Source organism: Saccopteryx leptura, chromosome 3, assembly GCF_036850995.1.
Source record: "Saccopteryx leptura isolate mSacLep1 chromosome 3, mSacLep1_pri_phased_curated, whole genome shotgun sequence".
In the NCBI taxonomy this organism is placed as follows: Eukaryota; Metazoa; Chordata; class Mammalia; order Chiroptera; family Emballonuridae; genus Saccopteryx; species Saccopteryx leptura.
In genome coordinates, this window is record NC_089505.1 from 16,900,260 (window position 1) to 16,918,254 (window position 17,995).

Here is a 17,995-nt window from a genome sequence, read left to right on the forward strand (position 1 = left end):
GTGACGCAGGGCGTGGACCGCGACGGACATCGCCTGTCACCCCCAGGGCTTGTTGCGGAGGAGGGGAGGACGCTATGGCGGTTCTGCTGGAGACCACGCTGGGCGACATCGTCATCGACTTGTACACGGAGGAGCGGCCGCGCGGTGAGGCCTGCCGCGCTCACCTCTCGCCGGGGCGGCCATGTCCTTTCTCCACTCTGCCTTCGCCTCCCAGTCCCCGACGTCGGCTGGTTCGCGCGTCTGGGCTGCTGTGCCGGCCACCCAGCTCTTGTTAGCGGGCTTGGTTAGAAAAGTTTTTGTGTGGAGCAGCCCTTCTCCTTTACTGAGTGCTGGCGCATCGAGTGGCGGGTGCCTGCGGTGTTAAATGTCTATGTGTGTGTTAGTGTGTTATGCCTGACAGCAGTATACAGTGTCCACAAAGCTTTAGTGGCTTTAGAGCGCTTTACTGATGACCCAGGAGCACAACCAGGATTCCATGGTGTGTAATCCATCAGTAAGTCTCGATGAACGTAGAGAGGGTGTGCTTGGGTGAGTGTGGGCATCCCGCCTGGATGGAGGAAGGGCTGGCCGGAGGTGTGCACGGAGCCTTAGCACTCTTTGATCGCCTGCTAGGCGAGACTTTGCCGGGCCCTGGGATAGGCACCTTGCCCCGAGGGCGAGGGGGGTGTGTCTGAGATTTCATTGGGGGAAATCTACACTGGAACCCATTTAACTTTTTTAAGTGTCATAAAAGAAAACAAATTTCTATGGAAACCAGAGGAAGGACGAATTCTTCTTAGTTGGGGGCGGGAAGAAGCGAAGCTAGCAAAGAATGCCAGACACTTGAACAAGCTCTTTCAAAGATGAATGGAAATGAGGGTTTCCTTTGAGTTTGTTTAATCTTCTGGAAACAGCAGGTAGCTCGGCGTGGCTTGAAGGAATGGTATGTGGCATGGAATGGCAGACTGCGAGTCTGGTTGTATATGGTAGATTCTGAATAGTCTGTGTGCCCTACAGATGACCAGAGTATTTGAAGGTTCTAAAAACAGGGTTGAGGAATGGCAAACTTGTTTTAGGAAGATAACAAGCAGCAATGTGGAGAATGTGTTAGAATAGGGACAATCTGGAGGCCAGGAGAGGTTAAAACCAGAGGCATGCCCTCACGGAAGGTAGTCTACCAAAGGGGATGGAACAAACCACAATATTGTACAATGAGTGCCTTCTACTGCATACACCTCTCACACTCTGCTGTCTCCCCATCCCCAACACTAAATACCCAACCCTATACCCATGCCTTTTTCATGCTGTTGCCTCTACCCCAGGGGTCGGGAACTTATGGCTCACAAGCCAGATGTGGCTCTTTTGATGGCTGCATCTGGCTCGCAGACAAATCTTTAATAAAAAAATAATAATGTTAAAAATATAAAACATTCTCATGTATTACAATCCATTCATTTCCTACCGCTCATGTTCATGGTTGCGGGTAGCTGGAGCCAATCATAGCTGTCCTCCGGGACCAACACCAAATTTTTATTGGATAATGCCTAACATACACGGGTCGTTGTATGGCTCTCATGGAATTACATTTTAAAATATGTGGCATTCATGACTCTCTCAGCCAAAAAGGTTCCCGACCCCAGCTCTACCCTACGGTTCTTTCCACTGCTGTCCTTTTGCAGAATTCTTGCTTATAAGTAAAATAAATAAATAAATAAATCTCAGCCTGACCAGGCAGTGACACAGTGGATAGAGCATAGGATGGGGACACAGAGGACCCAGGTTCGAAACTCCCAGGTCTATGGTTTAAGCGTGAGCTCATCTGATTTGAGCACAGCTCACCAGCTTGAGCCCAAGATCACTGGCTTGAGCAAGGGGTCACTCACTCTGCTGTAATCCCCCGGTCAAGGCACATATGAGAAAGCAATCAATGAACAACTAAGGTGCCCCAGCGAAGAATTGGTGCTTCTCATCTCTCTCCCTTCCTGTCTGTTCCTCTCTCTGTCCCTCTCTGTTTCTGTCACAAAAAAAATAAGTAAGTAAAATCTCAGGTCAAGCAGTATCTCCACTATGTCCATTGTCCCCAAGCAGAGTTAGATCTGTTTCTTCTGCTCTGTCTCAGGTCTTTTATAAATTACACAACATGTATTTTGTTAAGACTTTTATCTGTTGTCCTGGAGTTATTTGCAAGTCTTGTCTCCTCTCAAGAATATAGACTCCCAAGAGAGCAGGCACCGTGCCTTAATAATGAGCACCTTGTGCAATGCTTAACACTTTGAGGACACACACTGAAGATTTATTATATTGACTAATGATTAGTCGATATGTGTTGTATTAGGACTTTTTGTACAAGTGATATAAACTCAACTCAAACAGCTGAAAGAAAATCATTGATTGTCTCATATTACTAGGGTCAGCTTGGCTGTAAGGACGGCGGGATCCAGCAAATAGGGAATTGTGTTTTTCATCTTTTGGTTTTGCTTTCCTTGGAGTTTGATCACCACTCTTCACATGGAGCAGCACCTGGCAGAGGAGTGGGCCTCTTTCCCCAGAGCTATGAGCAACTAAAGGGGAGATAGGGTTATCCCACCTAATTAACACAGGCAGAACAGACAAGCATGGGTTCTCGAAAGATACCTTGGAACATTAAAAAACATAAGCCCACCCTGTTTGTGAGTATTTGAAGCAAGTGATTGGATATGTGCTTATTTGAATAACTACTTGTCAATCTATAGTAAACATATTTGTTTTCCTTTTTTCTTCCCTCCTTCTCTCCCTTCTTTTTCTTTTCTTTTTCCCTTTCTATTATAGAGAATTTAAGACATACAGACATAGAAATATTTAAATGAACCCTCATGTGCCAATGACCAGCTTCATTTAATAGCTCTCAATACACAACCAACAGCCTGACGAGGCAGTGGCTCAGTGGATAGAGTGTCAGCCTGGGATGCTTAGGACCCAGGTTCAAAACCCTGAGGTCACTGGCTTGAACGCAGGTTCACTGGCTTGAACCCAAGGTCTCTGGCTTGAGCAAGGGGTCACTGGCTCAGCTGGAGCCTCCCAGTCAAGGCACATATGAGAAAGCAATCATTGAACAACTAAGGTACCTCAACTATGAGTTAGTTGATGCTTCTCATCTTTCTCTCTTCCTATCTGCCTGTCTCTGACTCGCTAAAAAAAATAATATTTTTTTTTATTTCTACCCCCACCTCCACTGGATGTTTTATAATAAATTCTTTTTTTTTTTTTTTGTATTTTTCTGAAGCTGGAAATGGGGAGAGACAGTCAGACAGACTCCCGCATGCGCCCGACCGGGATCCACCCGGCACGCCCACCAGGGGCGATGCTCTCCCCACCTGGGGGCGATGCTCTGCCCCTCCAGGGCGTCGCTCTGCCGGGACCAGAGCCACTCTAGCGCCTGGGGCATAGGCCAAGGAGCCATCCCCAGCGCCCGGGCCATCTTTGCTCCAATGGAGCCTTGGCTGCGGGAAGGGAAGAGAGAGACAGAGAGGAAGGAGGGGGGGTGTGGAGAAGCAAATGGGCGCTTCTCCTATGTGCCCTGGCCGGAAATCGAACCCAGGTCCCCCACACGTCAGGCCGATGCTCTACCGCTGAGCCAACCAGCCAGGGCCTATAATAAATTCTTAATGTGGGATTTATTTAATCTGTAATTAGTTCAGTTTGTGTCTTAAAAGATACTTTTAAAAGACAGCATAACCACAAATCATTATATCTGAAAAAATTAGCAAATTTCCTTAGTATCATTTGTATTTTTCTTATGTCTCATATACATTTAAAATTATTTGGTGCCTGACCTGTGGTGGCTCAGTGGATAAAGCGTCAACCTGGAAACACTGAGGTTGCCGGTTCAAATCCCTGGCTTGTCTGGTCAAGGCACATATGGGAGTTGATGCTTCCTGCTCCTCTCTCTCTCTCTCTCTCTCTCTCTCTATCTATCTCCCCCCCTCTCTAAAATGAATAAATAAATAAAAAAAATTAAAATTATTTGGTAATTTAAGTTAGGATCCAGAAAAGGGCCATGTATTATATTGGTTGATATATCTCTTAAATTTTTTTAATCTGTAATCTATAGGTTCTCCACCTCCCTTTTTAAAAATTAAGACTATTTTTTTTTTGAGCAGTTTAAGGATTATAGCAAAACTGAGGGCAAGATGAAGAGATTTCCCATCCACCCCCTACTTCTGTACACATGCAACATTCTTCTAATTGTTGGTATTCCCCAACGAAGTCATACATTTTTTGTACCATTTGTAAAAAGTTACATTATATTATACATGTTGTACATTCTCTAATCTCTGCCAGTCCAGTTCTTTTTTTGTTCATTTTAAGCCTCCATGAGGTCTTCCAATTTTTCCAGCCGGAAACAGTCTCTCTTTTGAACTCTTGTGACATTTTTTAACCTACATTTTACTATTTAAGTGGAAGAAATGGTATTTTCAGGCATGGCTAGTATTGTAACTAATTTTCCTTTTATTCTTTTATAAAATCAATCAATCAATAAATGATTGCTTAATATATTGCCCTTTTTAGGCTCATTGCCTTTTATGGCTTTGGACATTTGACCATTTGGGGGAAGTTTTTATGGTAATTTAGAAATTAAATTTACTGCTTGTACTTGCTTAAAAATCTATTTGTGAACTACTGTAATAGATATATTATTTGTTTTTTTTCAGCCTGCTTGAACTTCCTGAAGTTGTGCAAAATAAAATATTACAATTATTGCCTTATTCACAATGTACAGGTGAGTCAGTGGATACTAGTCATGTCCTTTGTTATTGGAACCATCTAGCAAATTCTGTGTATTAATAAAGTATCCTATATATTATAGAGGGATTTTATCATACAAACTGGGGATCCTACAGGGACTGGACGTGGAGGAGAGTCTGTTTTTGGGTAAGGTATTTTTATTTTTTTTATTTTTTTTTTTAAATGAATTTTTATTAATGGTAATGGGATGACATTAATAAATCAGGGTACATATATTCAAAGAAAACATGTCTAGGTTATTTTGTCATTAGATTATGTTGCATACCCCTCGCCCAAAGTCAGATTGTCCTTCGCCACCCTCTATCTAGTTCTCTGTGCCCCTCCCCCTCCCCCTAACTCTCCCCCTGTCCTCCCTCCCCCCACCCCTGGTAACCACCACACTCTTGTCCATGTCTCTTAGTCTCATTTTTATGTTCCACCAATGTATGGAATCATGTAGTTCTTGTTTTTTTCTGATTTACTTATTTCACTCCTTATAATGTTATCAGGATCCCACCATTTTGCTGTAAATGATCTGATGTCATCGTTTCTTATGGCTGAGTAGTATTCCATAGTGTATATGTGCCACATCTTCTTTATCCAGTCTTCTATTGAAGGGCTTTTTGGTTGTTTCCATGTCTTGGCCACTGTGAACAGTGCTGCAATGAACATGGGGCTACATGTGTCTTCACGTATCAATGTTTCTGAGGTTTTGGGGTATATACCCAGTAGAGGGATTGCTGGGTCATAAGGTAGTTCTATTTGCAGTTTTTTGAGGAACCACCATACTTTCCTCCATAATGGTTGTACTACTTTACAGTCCCACCAACAGTGAATGAGGGTTCCTTTTGGGTAAGGTATTTTTAAATGAGTAAAACTAAAATTGCTTCTTAGTAATGTTAAGTAGTGTATTTCAATCTGCATTTTAAAATATGCAAATTAGATTGTTTCTAAGTTTCCTAAATGTCTACAGCATAAGAAGGAAATATTTTAAATCATACTGGTAGTTCTATAAAGAAATGGTAACCCTATATGTTGTTAGTACTTTTGTATTTCATGTTGAGAACACTTATATTTTATAACCTTATTATATGTATTTTCAGTCAACTGTATGGTGATCAAGCAAGCTTTTTCGAGGCAGAGAAAGTGCCCAGAATTAAGCATAAGAAGAAAGGCACTGTGTCCATGGTGAACAATGGCAGTGATCAGCATGGATCTCAGGTTAGAAAGTGGGTGAGAAGATGAGTTTTGCTTTAAAATGAAGAACTGTAAGGACCCCACAAGGTTATCTTTTAAAATTATCCAGTAAGGAGAAAATTTCAATCAAAGGTATTTGTTAGAAGAGAAAAAATGCATTTTTTTCAAAAATTATATGACAGCACAAAAAAAAGAAAAATAATATTTTGTTCTTTTAAATGTAAGACATGCCCATTGTGAGGAATTTAGAAAACACTGAAAAGTACGAATAAAGAAAATAGCATCATCCCCAACTTTACCATTCGTGGATCACCAATGTTCACACTGTGGCCTCTTCCTTTTCTGTATTTATTACTTATTTCAAAACAGGCCATGCTGAGCACTTTTCATTCATTGTCTTGTTTAATGCTCACTGGAACTCCATTTGGAGTAGATGCTTTATTTCCCCTCACAGTTTACATGTGAAGAATCTGAGCCTTGCCTTGTCCAAGTATTTTAAACAATCAGGCGAAGGTGTATACATATTGACATCTTATATATAAGCTTTGTACTTTTTACTTAGTACTAGAAACAAGTGGGTAAGAATCCATGCAGTTAATGTAGTCTTTTGTGTATATTTTGCCAGTCTATAATTTCAGTTTGAATTATATATAGTATATGTATATATTTGTGTTCTGTGTTTTTCTTTAGTTTCTTATTACTACAGGGGAAAATCTAGATTACCTTGATGGTGTTCATACCGTGTTTGGTGAGGTGACGGAAGGCATGGACATAGTTAAGAAAATCAATGAGACCTTTGTTGACAAGGAATTTGTACCATATCAAGATATTAGGTATGGTTACAATTTGCTATTTGAATGTACTAGAATAATTTGATACTGTGATATTTGAGATGGTAGCAGTGATGGCATGTGTAAGACTATTTTTTGGATAATTCCAAAGCATGAATTAGTACAAGACTATAAGAGTCTTTTTAATAGCCTGACCAGGCGGTGGCGCAGTGGATAGAGCATCAGACTGGGACGCAGAGGACCGAGGTTCGAAACCCCAAGGTCGCTGGCTTGAGTGTAGGGTTGCTGACTTGAAGCCCAATGTCGCTGGCTTGAGCAAGGGGTCACTCACTCTGCTGTAATCCCCCAGTCAAGGCACATATGAGAAAGCAATCAATGAACAACTAAGGTGCCGCAACGAAGAATTGATGCTTCTTATCTCTCTCCCTATCTGTCCCTCTCTCTCTCACTAAAAAAAAAAAAAAAAGAATCTTTGTAATAAAAGAGAACTTTTATGTTTTTATACTTGTACTAAGTATTTATAATTGCTTATGTTGGAAGGAATTGTCTTGAGTTTTTTAAAATGCAGATTATTGAGAAATATGGCAAAAGTACTAAGCTTTAGACATTACTGTATACTATTTTATAGTAATGCAGAGTAATATCAAACAACCAAAAATAGTAACATTATTTGTGATGGTGTATGCTAGTAACATCTTTGTGCAATAGGACCTAATGGTTTTTTGGCTTTAGACATACATAAGACATTTATTATATTTATAAAAAGTAAAACATAGATTCTGAAATAATGTATGTGTAACATTTGACTTGGGTTTATTTTGTAAGGATTAATCATACAGTAATTTTAGATGATCCATTTGATGACCCTCCGGATTTATTAATTCCTGATCGATCACCAGAACCTACTAGGGAGCAACTAGATGTAAGTTGAGTCCATTTGTGATGGAATATACGTGCATATTAATGCTTTGCATAGCTTTCGCTTTTTAGCTTATTAAAACTTATTTCTTCAGGATGACTGTCTTGCTTGATATATTATCCTAGGATAAGTTTAGAATTCTTTTACTTTTCTATGGAGATATTCATTCTTCTAGCTGTCTTTTTATTTCCCATTATAATGTCCTTTCTTCATTTTCTACTCCACCAAAAAGCCTTAGCCCTGGAAGCTTACACGAACATTTTGGGGAAATGTTTTTCTTATCTCGTAACTCTACATGGTTTATCTAAAAGCTCAAAGTAGTTTTAAGGGAATTTTTCAATTGGGGGATATTCTGAAGCCAGGCTAGAACCCAGAAATTTCTGTGGCATACTGCAGACTTTTTCCTCAGATATTTTAAAGTATAAATTTCTGCTTACGAGACTTCCTTAAAGCTAAATTTATCTTTATAATTGGATTTGATGCTTAATCTCTAAGATCACTTATCTTCTGCCTTCAGCACTTAATTGGATACCAGATAGTTTCTATATAAATGTTTTTTTGATTTAACAGTAAACTAGAAGACTAGTCTAATATTATCAATTAATTTAAATAAATTTTCAGAGGTTTGTAAATTTCACATATGAAACAAATGAAGTTATTCTGTTCTAATATATTTGCTGAAACCAAGAATAAAGTATAATGTTTCATATTTTTCAGATTTTTCTATCCTTTACATATATATATGAGTAACTTCTGCCTTACAGAGTGGTCGAATAGGAGCAGATGAAGAAATCGATGATTTCAAAGGAAGATCAGCTGAAGAAGTAGAAGAAATAAAGGCAGAAAAAGAGGCCAAAACCCAAGCTATTCTATTAGAAATGGTAAGATAATTATCTTTGTTCAAATAATTGTTCAGTGCTATACAGTATTTAATACATATTTACTGTTCATTTATTTCTGGCTTTTTGATAGCCTTAAAATATTAATACAAAAATTTAGCTAAGAGTTTTTTTTCTGGATTAAATTTTGTATGACATAATAGCATGTGTAAAAGTAAACAAGTTTGATTCCACTATTCCAACCACCTTCTTTAAAAATGGAAAGTGGAGCCCTGGCCAGTTGGCTCAGCGGTAGAGCGTTGGCCCAGTGTGTGGAAGTCCCAGATTTGATTCCTGACCAGGGCACACAGAAGTGCCCATCTGCTTCTCCGTCCTTCCCCCTCTCCTTTCTCTCTGTCTCTTTCTTCCCCTCCTGCAGCCAAGGCTCAGGAGCAAAGTTGGCTTGGAGGGTGAGGATGGCTCGATGCCCTCCACCTCAGGCACTTAAATGGCTCAGATTGCAATGGAGCAACGCCCCAGATGGGCAGAGCATCGCCCCCTCGTAAGCATGCCTGGTGGATCCTGGTTGGGCACATGCCGGAGTCTCTCTGCCTCCCTGCTTCTCACTTCAGGAAAATACAAATACAAAAGAAGAGAAATAAAAAGAAAAGTGGAGATCCACCTTAGAAATATTAAATGGACTTCATTTGTTATACTAATCATTTTTAAAGTGTTTCTTGGACAAAATTTTATCTATATTAATGAGTTATTCTTTGTACAACTCAAGTGTTGTTGAGATTAAATAGTAGAATAGTAGTTACAGGATAAAATAAACCTGGGTAGAATTGAATTCTCAAAAACATAGTCCTCCTCTGTATTACTAATAATATGAAGTCATTTGTGGATTATTAAGTAGATTATTAGATGACCCGCAGGACATTTTTCCCATTTCTTATTTTTGTGGACTAGGTATACCATTTATATAGTAGATCATCAATAAATATTTGAATGGATAGGTGATAATTAAGTTTTTATTATCATCATTTTATATACTGGAACTTTCAGATTTACAGTATTGTTTTAAAATACATATTGCATCACCAGTCTGAAGGAATGGATATTAAAGACTACAATTCAGGAATATTTTACTAAATTAAAATGCACATTTTAATGAGCACACTGTGTATCAGGGAACATTGACTCAGAACAATCAACCTCAAGAGAAATTCTAAGAAAATCACTGAACCTCAAAAGTCTGTTGAGCAACAACCTTGCAACAAATGACATAATAGGGAAAGAACGCTAGATTGTCATCTGAGTTTTCAACAGCAAAAGTAAAAGAAGTTTATGCCAGAAGAAAATGGGCCAGTGTAGTTTTAAAACTGTTTATTTGCAGATAATTTTAAATTTATGGAAAACTTATAAAAAAGAGTGCAGAGAGCTGTCTACCTTTTACCCAGACTTACCAGTTTTTAACTTTGCCACATATGCTTGATCTCTCATTCTCTCTCCTCTCCCTCTTGTCTGTCTCTTCTCTCTCTCCATCCACCCTCCCTCCTCTGTCACTGATTGTACATGTACATGCACATATTATTTTTTCTGGGCCATTTGAAATGAGGTTGCAGCCCTGGCCGGTTGGCTCAGTGGTAGAGCGTCGGCCTGGCGTGAGGAAGTCCCAGATTCGATTCCCGGCCAGGGCACATAGGAGAAGCGCCCATCTGCTTCTCCACCCCCCCCCCCTTCCTCTCTGTCTCTCTCTTCCCCTCCTGCAGCCAAGGCTCCATTGGAGCAAAGTTGGCCTGGGCACTGAGGATGGCTCTATGGCCTCTGCCTCAGGTGCTAGAATGGCTCTGGTCACAACAGAGCGATGCCCTGGATGGGCAGAGCATCGCCCCCTGGTGGGCAGAGCATCGCCCCCTGGAGGGGCAGAGCATCGCCCCCTGGTGGGCATGCCGGGTGGATCCCGGTCAGGCGCATGTGGGAGTCTGTCTGACTGCCTCCCAGTTTCCAGCTTTGGAAAAATACAAAAAAAAAAAAAAAAAAAAAAAAAAAAAAAAAGGAAATGAGGTTGCAAACATCATTCTCTTGACCTCCTACATCATTAAGTATTTCCTAAGAGTAGCAATGTTATTCTACATATTCACCATATAGTTATTAAAATCAGGAAATTTAAAAGTAATACAAATTTTAGTTCATATTCCAATTTTGTCAGTTATTTCAATAATATCCTTTATAGCTCCTCCCACCCCACAATCCAGCTTTCCAAAGCTGTCAAGCCCAGAAGGGTGATTGTGTTTAATTAGATACATCAGTAAAAACAACAAAACAAAGATTTGCCTTTGTGGAGCTTATATATTACTATACAACACATTATTATTAACCTAAGTCCATAATTTACGGTAGGGTTAACTCTTTGTGTTGTACACTCTGTGGACTTTGACAGATGGCATGTGTCTACCCTTATGGTATCACACAGAGCAGTTTCATTGCCCCCAAATCAGTGCTCCACTTCGCTCTTACCGCCCCGCAACCCTTGTCAGCCCTGATTCTTTGTACTGTCTGCAGGTTTTTTGCCTGTTTCAGAGTGTCATGTGATTGGAATTGTACAGCATGTGGCCTTTCAGACTGGCTTCTCTCATTGAGCGATATGCATTTAGAGTTCCTCCATGTCTTTGGCTGCCTTGGTAACTTATCTCTTTTGATTGTTAAATAACGTAGTGAAGTTTGTTCATTCCCCTATTAAAATACTGATTAGCAAGTATGAATAAAGCTGCTATAAACATTTGTGTGTAGAATTTTGTATAGGCATAAGTTTTTAATTCATTTGGGTAACTACCAGCGCAATTCTGGGTTGTGTGGTTTAGCTTTGTAAGAAATTGCCAAGTTGTCTCTAAATGGCTGTACTTTTTTTTTTTTTTTTTTTTTTGTATTTTTCTGAAACTGGAAACGGGAAGAGACAGACAGACTCCCGCATGCGCCCGACCGGGATCCACCCGGCACGCCCACCAGGGGGCGACGCTCTTGCCCACCGGGGCGATGCTCTGCCTCTCCGGGGCGTCGCTCTGCCGTGACCAGAGCCACTCCAGCGCCTGGGGCAGCGGCCAAGGAGCCATCCCCAGCGCCCGGGCCATCTTTTGCTCCAATGGAGCCTTGGCTGCGGGAGGGGAAGAGAGAGACAGAGAGGAAGGAGGGGGGGTGGAGAAGCAGATGGGCACTTCTCCTATGTGCCCTGGCCGGAAATCGAACCCGGGTCCCCCGCACGCCAGGCCGACGCTCTACCGCTGAGCCAACCGGCCAGGGCGGCTGTACCATTTTTACTCTACATCCTGTCCAGCGTGTGGTCTTGTTCATGTTTTGGATTTGAACCCTTCTAGTAGATGATCCTGTGTCCCTTTTGGTTCTCACTATTAACAGGTTTTATCTTCTGTTTTCTAAGAACATTGGTTTCTCTTAATGTATTTGTGTGTAATATAATGACAATTCAATTAGTGTTTTGCATTATTGACTAATGTTTTGAACTTCATAGCTGCTAAGAGTATTTTAAGTTATTTTGTTATCTCTGACAGGTAGTATAATGAGTTATTTTCTACGTCATTAACTATTTCTCATTTGTACTTCCTTTAGCTGTGGTATTTCTGCTATTGTAGGTGCTCTTGGGGATTGTACTGATTTGCTTTCCCGTATGTGCTGGACATAGGTTATTGTTTTTTAATAGGCTTCAGAGACGCTGAGCAGGTCTCACTGGCATTGTTTCTTCTTACTGTTTCTGAGTTTCAAGATTTCTTTTAGTTATTGAAGCGGAGATATTTCATGTGACAATCTTACCAGAAATCTACTCTGAGGGTTTTGAATATACGTGTAAAGGAATATCGTTTTCTCCATCTACAAAGGCCATGGGAAATAGTTTTCCTGCAGTGGAACGAACACCATCATGGTTTTTTCTCACTGTTACCCTCACTGCTTCTTCCATCAGAAGTGGTATCTCTGCTCAGTGCAGTGGTTGACTGTGCAGTTGACTCAAGTGGATGATAGTGAGGGGAGAATAAAAAACTAGATACACTGTCCAGAATTGTTCTCTTCCGTATTGAATGATAATATGGAAAGAACTGGTTATTGCTAAAGCAGATGGCTAGATTCAATAAGATAGTATTTTTAGGGCTTGGAATGACCTACCTACCTGTAAAACTTTCAAGATGTGCAAAGGAATGGCCAGAAGGAAAACCAAGAAACAGGACATCTGTTATTTCTGCTGAGAGGCAGGGGGATAATGGGATCAGGGGCCACTAGTTCTTAAGCTAGTTGTTGTCATCACAGATGTTTTTTACTTGTATGCTTCATAATTTAGATATGCTTTACAAAAATTCTGGTTTTAGTATATCAAATAGGGGGGAAAAAGTGAAGATAAAAACCCAGGTAAATTTGGGTTCAGATCCCAACTCAAGTTGCTTATTATTGTGTGGCTTTGGGCAAGTTATTATTTAACCTTCTTGAATTTCATTTTCACAAAAGGGATTGTTGTGTTAAGAATTATTCCTAATGAATTTTGAGGTCGTATTTAGATTTCTTTTCCTGAGCCTGCAGTGTATAATGTAAGTTTAGATGTTTCAGGGAAATCAGCATTTTGGGCTTGAATAGGGTATTTAGAATGGAAACTAAAGAAATTGATTTGTATTTTTGTTTATTTGTAATTTAGGTGGGAGACCTACCTGATGCAGATATCAAACCTCCAGAAAATGTGCTCTTTGTGTGTAAATTGAATCCAGTGACCACAGATGAGGATCTGGAAATAATATTCTCAAGATTTGGGCCAATAAGAAGGTAATCTCTAGAATTAGTGAAAGATTTTAGGAAAACTAAGTATTAATTTATGGTTTTCTAATGACATATTTCTGATGAATTTATGAACTCTAGGTGATTTTTATACTGGTGTGAATTTTACAGATGAGTCTTTGGGACAGTAGGGAAGGAAAATATGTATGTATATGTGTATAAGTACTTATAAAAATATATGCATATTATGTATATGTAATTGAATGATTCTCCCACTTTCAACATATTTTCACTGGAGGTGAATGGAACAGTTTAAATCTAGTTCTTTAGTATTCTCAATACCGTTCTTTTTTTTTTTCTTTTTTTTTTCTTTTTTTTTTGACAGAGTCAGAGAGAGGGATAGATAGGGACAGACAGACAGGAACGGAGAGATGAGAAGCATCAATCATTAGTTTTTGTTGCGCGTTGATTGCTTTCTCATATGTGCCTTGACTGCGGGCTTTCAGCAGACCGAGTAACCCCTTGCTGGAGCCAGCAACCTTGGGCTCAAGCTGGTGAGCTTTGCTCAAACCAGATAAACCCGCGCTCAAGCTGGCGACGTTGGGGTCTCGAACCTGGGTCTTTCGCATCCCAGTCTGATACTTTATCCACTGCGCCACCGCCCAGTCAGGCTCAATACCTTTCTTTAATGATGAAAATATTTATTGTATTTACGTTCTTCCTAAAAATACCAGTAATCTATATCAAGATTAATTTGAATGTAAGTTTTCCCAAATTTTTCTTTTGACTAATTTTCTCTTCATTATTAATGCAAAAGTCTATGAAGCTTGTATTTCTGTGAGAAAGAGTAATATTTTATAATTACTTAAAAAGTACTTTTTTATGTTTAGAATTTTTTTTCTTTTTTTTTTCTTTTCTTTTTTGTTTTTTTTATTCTAAGCTGGAAACGGGGAGGCAGTCAGACAGACTCGCGCATGCGCCCGACCACGATCCTCCCAGCATGCCCACCAGGGGGCGGTGCTCTGCCCATCTGGGGCGTTGCTCTGTCGCAACCAGAGCCATTCTAGTGTCTGAGGCAGAGGCCATGGAGCCATCCTCAGTGCCTGGGCCAACTTTGCTCCAGTGGAGGCTTGGCTGTGGGAGGAGAAGAGAGAGACAGAGAGGAAGGAGAGGGAGAGGGGTGGGGAAGCAGATGGGCACTTCTCCTGTGTGCCCTGGCTGGGAATCGAACCCGGGACTCCTACACGCCAGGCCAACGCTCTACCACTGAGCCAACCGGCCAGGGCTAGAATTTTTTTTCATGTTTTTTTCATAAAGCCATTCTTGATTATTCCTGTTGAAAGAAAAATCTTTTTGTTTTGTTTTGTTTTTGTATTTTTCTGAAGCTGGAAACGGGGAGAGACAGTCAGACAGACTCCCACATGTGCCCGACCGGGATCCACCCAGCACGCCCACCAGGGGCGACGCTCTGCCCACCAGGGGGCGATGCTCTGCCCCTCTAGGGCGTCGCTCTGCCGCAACCAGAGCCACTCTAGCGCCTTGGGCAGAGAGGCCAAGGAGCCATCTCCAGCGCCCAGGCCATCTTTGCTCCAATGGAGCCTCGGCTGCGGGAGAAGAAGAGAGAGACAGAGAGGAAGGAGGGGGGGTGGAGAAGCAAATGGGCGCTTCTCCTATGTGCCCTGGCCAGGAATCGAACCCGGGTCCCCCGCACGCCAGGCCGACGCTCTGCCGCTGAGCCAACCAGCCAGGGCCAAGAAAAATCTTTTTGGAAACAACTATTCAATTTTATTCCTTCACTCATTTACAATATATTATATTTATAAAAACTATTCCTATACTGCTACGTTTTATTTTTCAATTTTAGACATTATATGCTGACTTCCTGCTAAGGAAGGTGAGGATTGTCCTTCTGTTACTAACCTCCTGTGTTCATTGTTTCCTTTTACTTCTTTGGTAATGTCATAATTTTAGTTAGGCCATTATTTAGTATTTGCATTTTAATGTATATATAAATACTGTAACAGTTGAACCATATGCTGTAATGCGATTACCTTTCCTTTTCCCCCCAATGTTTTATTTTCCTGTTTCATTTAGTGTAAGATGAGACAGGACACGTGAGGAAAAGCCAGGCAGTTCTACTCCACCTTATTGGCCCTTTCTCTTGGTTGTTAGATGGATTAGTTCTATAGAATAGCTACACTTATGGGGTTAAATCTGAGCTTGGGTTATATTAAAATTCAAAAAGCATAGACTTACTAAACATGTATATGTATGAATGTGCACATACATAAATAATAACAATATTATTAGATAGACTATAATTTATCTACATTTAGGGAGTAGAAGTGAATTATAATTAAAAAAAATTTTAACAGTAGTTTACTTTTGCCACAGGAAAATTAAATATTTTTATCTTATTTTTCCTTCAGTGCTTCAGGAGTTTAGGATTGTAGGCCTATATCGGGCATTTAAAGTAGAATTAGATAATAGAATTACTAGACCGGTGAACTATTTTTTTTTTTTAAAAATTGTTATTGAAGAAATATGGGAAAATAGAGTTCTGTGAGTTTAACTTTGCCTTTTAATAACTGTCTTGTTTTGTTATTCACCTTTGAAGAGTGAGAATTTATTTTATTCTAATCATTTTTTCCAAACATTCTTTTAGTTGTGAAGTTATTCGAGATTGGAAGACAGGAGAATCCCTCTGTTATGCTTTTATTGAATTTGAAAAGGTAGGTCATAATATAGATCCATTAAGTTTGATATTGTTCTTGTTCTCATATGGTTTTAAAATGTGGTAATTATAGCACTTTTTCTAGTCTCTAAGATTAGAAACTTACTGTGCCATTTTCTAGGCACCAACGGAAAATCTTTATTACAGTCATATAGGGGATAAATTTAACATCTGTTTGGGTGTTAATATATGTACCTTTACATCTGTGTTCATGTATCTTCAAAATATTTTTTTACTTATTCTTTTCCAAATGAGAGGAGGGGAGATAGAGAGACAGACTCCCACATGCCCCCCTCACCAGGATCCACCCGGCAACCCCCATCTGGGGTCGATGCTCTGCCCATCTGGGGCCACTTACAGCTGAGCCATTTTTAGCACCTGTGGCGGAGGCTCCACAGAGCCATCCTCAGTGCCTGGGACGATGCTCTTGAACCAATTGATCCATGGCTGTAGGAAGGGAAGAGAAAGAGAGGGGAGGGGGAGGAGTGAAGAAGCAGATGTTTGCCTCTCCTGTGTGCCCTGACCAGGAATCGAACCCAGGACATCTGCACTCTGGGCCAATGCTCTACCACTGAGCCAACTGGCCAGGGCCTTATCTTTAAAACTTTAAAGTTTTAGGTAAAGTCCTTCACATTCTATAAGTGATTTCTCAGTGTTAGATACATATAACTGAGTAAGGAAAGAGAACTGTACTGGGTGTTAAGTTCTAGATAGCAATCTGAGCTTTGTCACTAACAAGCTACTATACGACATTTAGCAGTTTAGAACTCCTCTTTCCAGGCATTAATTTCCTTATAAGTAAAACTTGAGTATTGGATTAGATGGTACCTTTTGGTCTAAAATAATAATGATAGTTTATGTTACTCAAATAACTTTCTTTAAGCCAGGCATTAGGTTAATTGACACGCGTTTAATCTTCACAACTCTGTGAAATAGGTACCGTCCTCCTTTTCCAAATAAGTAAAGTAAGGCACATAGCAGTATTGTGACATTTAAAGTTATGCACTTTGTGAATATCATAGCTGGGATTTGAATTTACATATGTCCGATTCAGTTCACATTGCTTTTTGCCACTGTGCTAGTCTATGCTGTTGCTTTATGCAGCTTTGGACTAATGTGTGTCTAGTCGTAGCTCATTCTAGCTCAAAGTATAGTTATTCATTGAACTCCCTTTATATTTCAGTGTAATAAACCCTAAGACTACAAGATGAATAATGGAGAGTTGGGAAGCAGATACCTAACAAATTTTACCTAGATACTGTCAGGGGTACCAAAAGGGCATCTCTGCCTTTGGTCTGCTCTACTTCTTTTTTTTTTTCTTTTTTTTTTGTATCTTTCCAAAGCTGGAAACGGGGAGAGATAGTCAGACAGACTCCCGCATGCGCCCGACCGGGATCCACCTGGCACGCCCACCAGGGGCGATGCTCTGCCCATCAGGGGGCGATGCTCTGCCCACCAGGGGGCGATGCTCTGCCCCTCCGGGGCGTCGCTCCTCCGCGACCAGAGCCACTCCAGCGCCCGGGGCAGAGGCCAAGGAGCCATCCCCAGCGCCCGGGCCATCTTTGCTCCAATGGAGCCCCGGCTGCGGGAGGGGAAGAGAGAGACAGAGAGGAAGGAGGGGGGGGTGGAGAAGCAAATGGGCGCCTCTCCTATGTGCCCCGGCCGGGAACGAACCCGGGTCCCCTGCACGCCAGGCAGACGCTCCACCGCTGAGCCAACCGGCCAGGACCTCTGACTACTTCTTATAACCCTGACAGTGTCAGTCCATCGTTGACACCATAGGCTATGTTATTATGATTTCATTTGTTTTATAGCACATAGACTATAGAGAGCACGTTGACTCTACAGGTCCTCTACAGGTACACCGTTTTCCATGAATAGGTAGTTCAGTTCAACTTTATAGAATCTGTGAGTTTTTTGTTCAGCATTTCAGTTTTTGAGATGGATTGTTTGTGACCTTTATTATTTTTTGAAAATCAGACTAAGCCTACATCATTCTGATTCATCATTCTCATGGCTGGTA

General features: G+C 40.7%; 1 protein-coding gene across 1 annotated transcript in view; it reads left to right on the forward strand.

Annotated features, from left to right (window-relative positions):
• PPIL4 (peptidylprolyl isomerase like 4) overlaps positions 1 to 17,995 on the forward strand; it is a 36,807-nt gene continuing 18,812 nt past the window's right edge. The window contains exons 1-9 of the mRNA XM_066373024.1: positions 1 to 144; positions 4,671 to 4,738; positions 4,826 to 4,890; positions 5,847 to 5,964; positions 6,631 to 6,773; positions 7,557 to 7,653; positions 8,415 to 8,531; positions 13,162 to 13,286; positions 15,904 to 15,970. Coding sequence (XP_066229121.1) covers positions 75 to 144; positions 4,671 to 4,738; positions 4,826 to 4,890; positions 5,847 to 5,964; positions 6,631 to 6,773; positions 7,557 to 7,653; positions 8,415 to 8,531; positions 13,162 to 13,286; positions 15,904 to 15,970 — 870 coding nt within the window. The 5' untranslated portion in view covers positions 1 to 74. The remainder of the gene's footprint in view (positions 145 to 4,670; positions 4,739 to 4,825; positions 4,891 to 5,846; positions 5,965 to 6,630; positions 6,774 to 7,556; positions 7,654 to 8,414; positions 8,532 to 13,161; positions 13,287 to 15,903; positions 15,971 to 17,995) is intronic.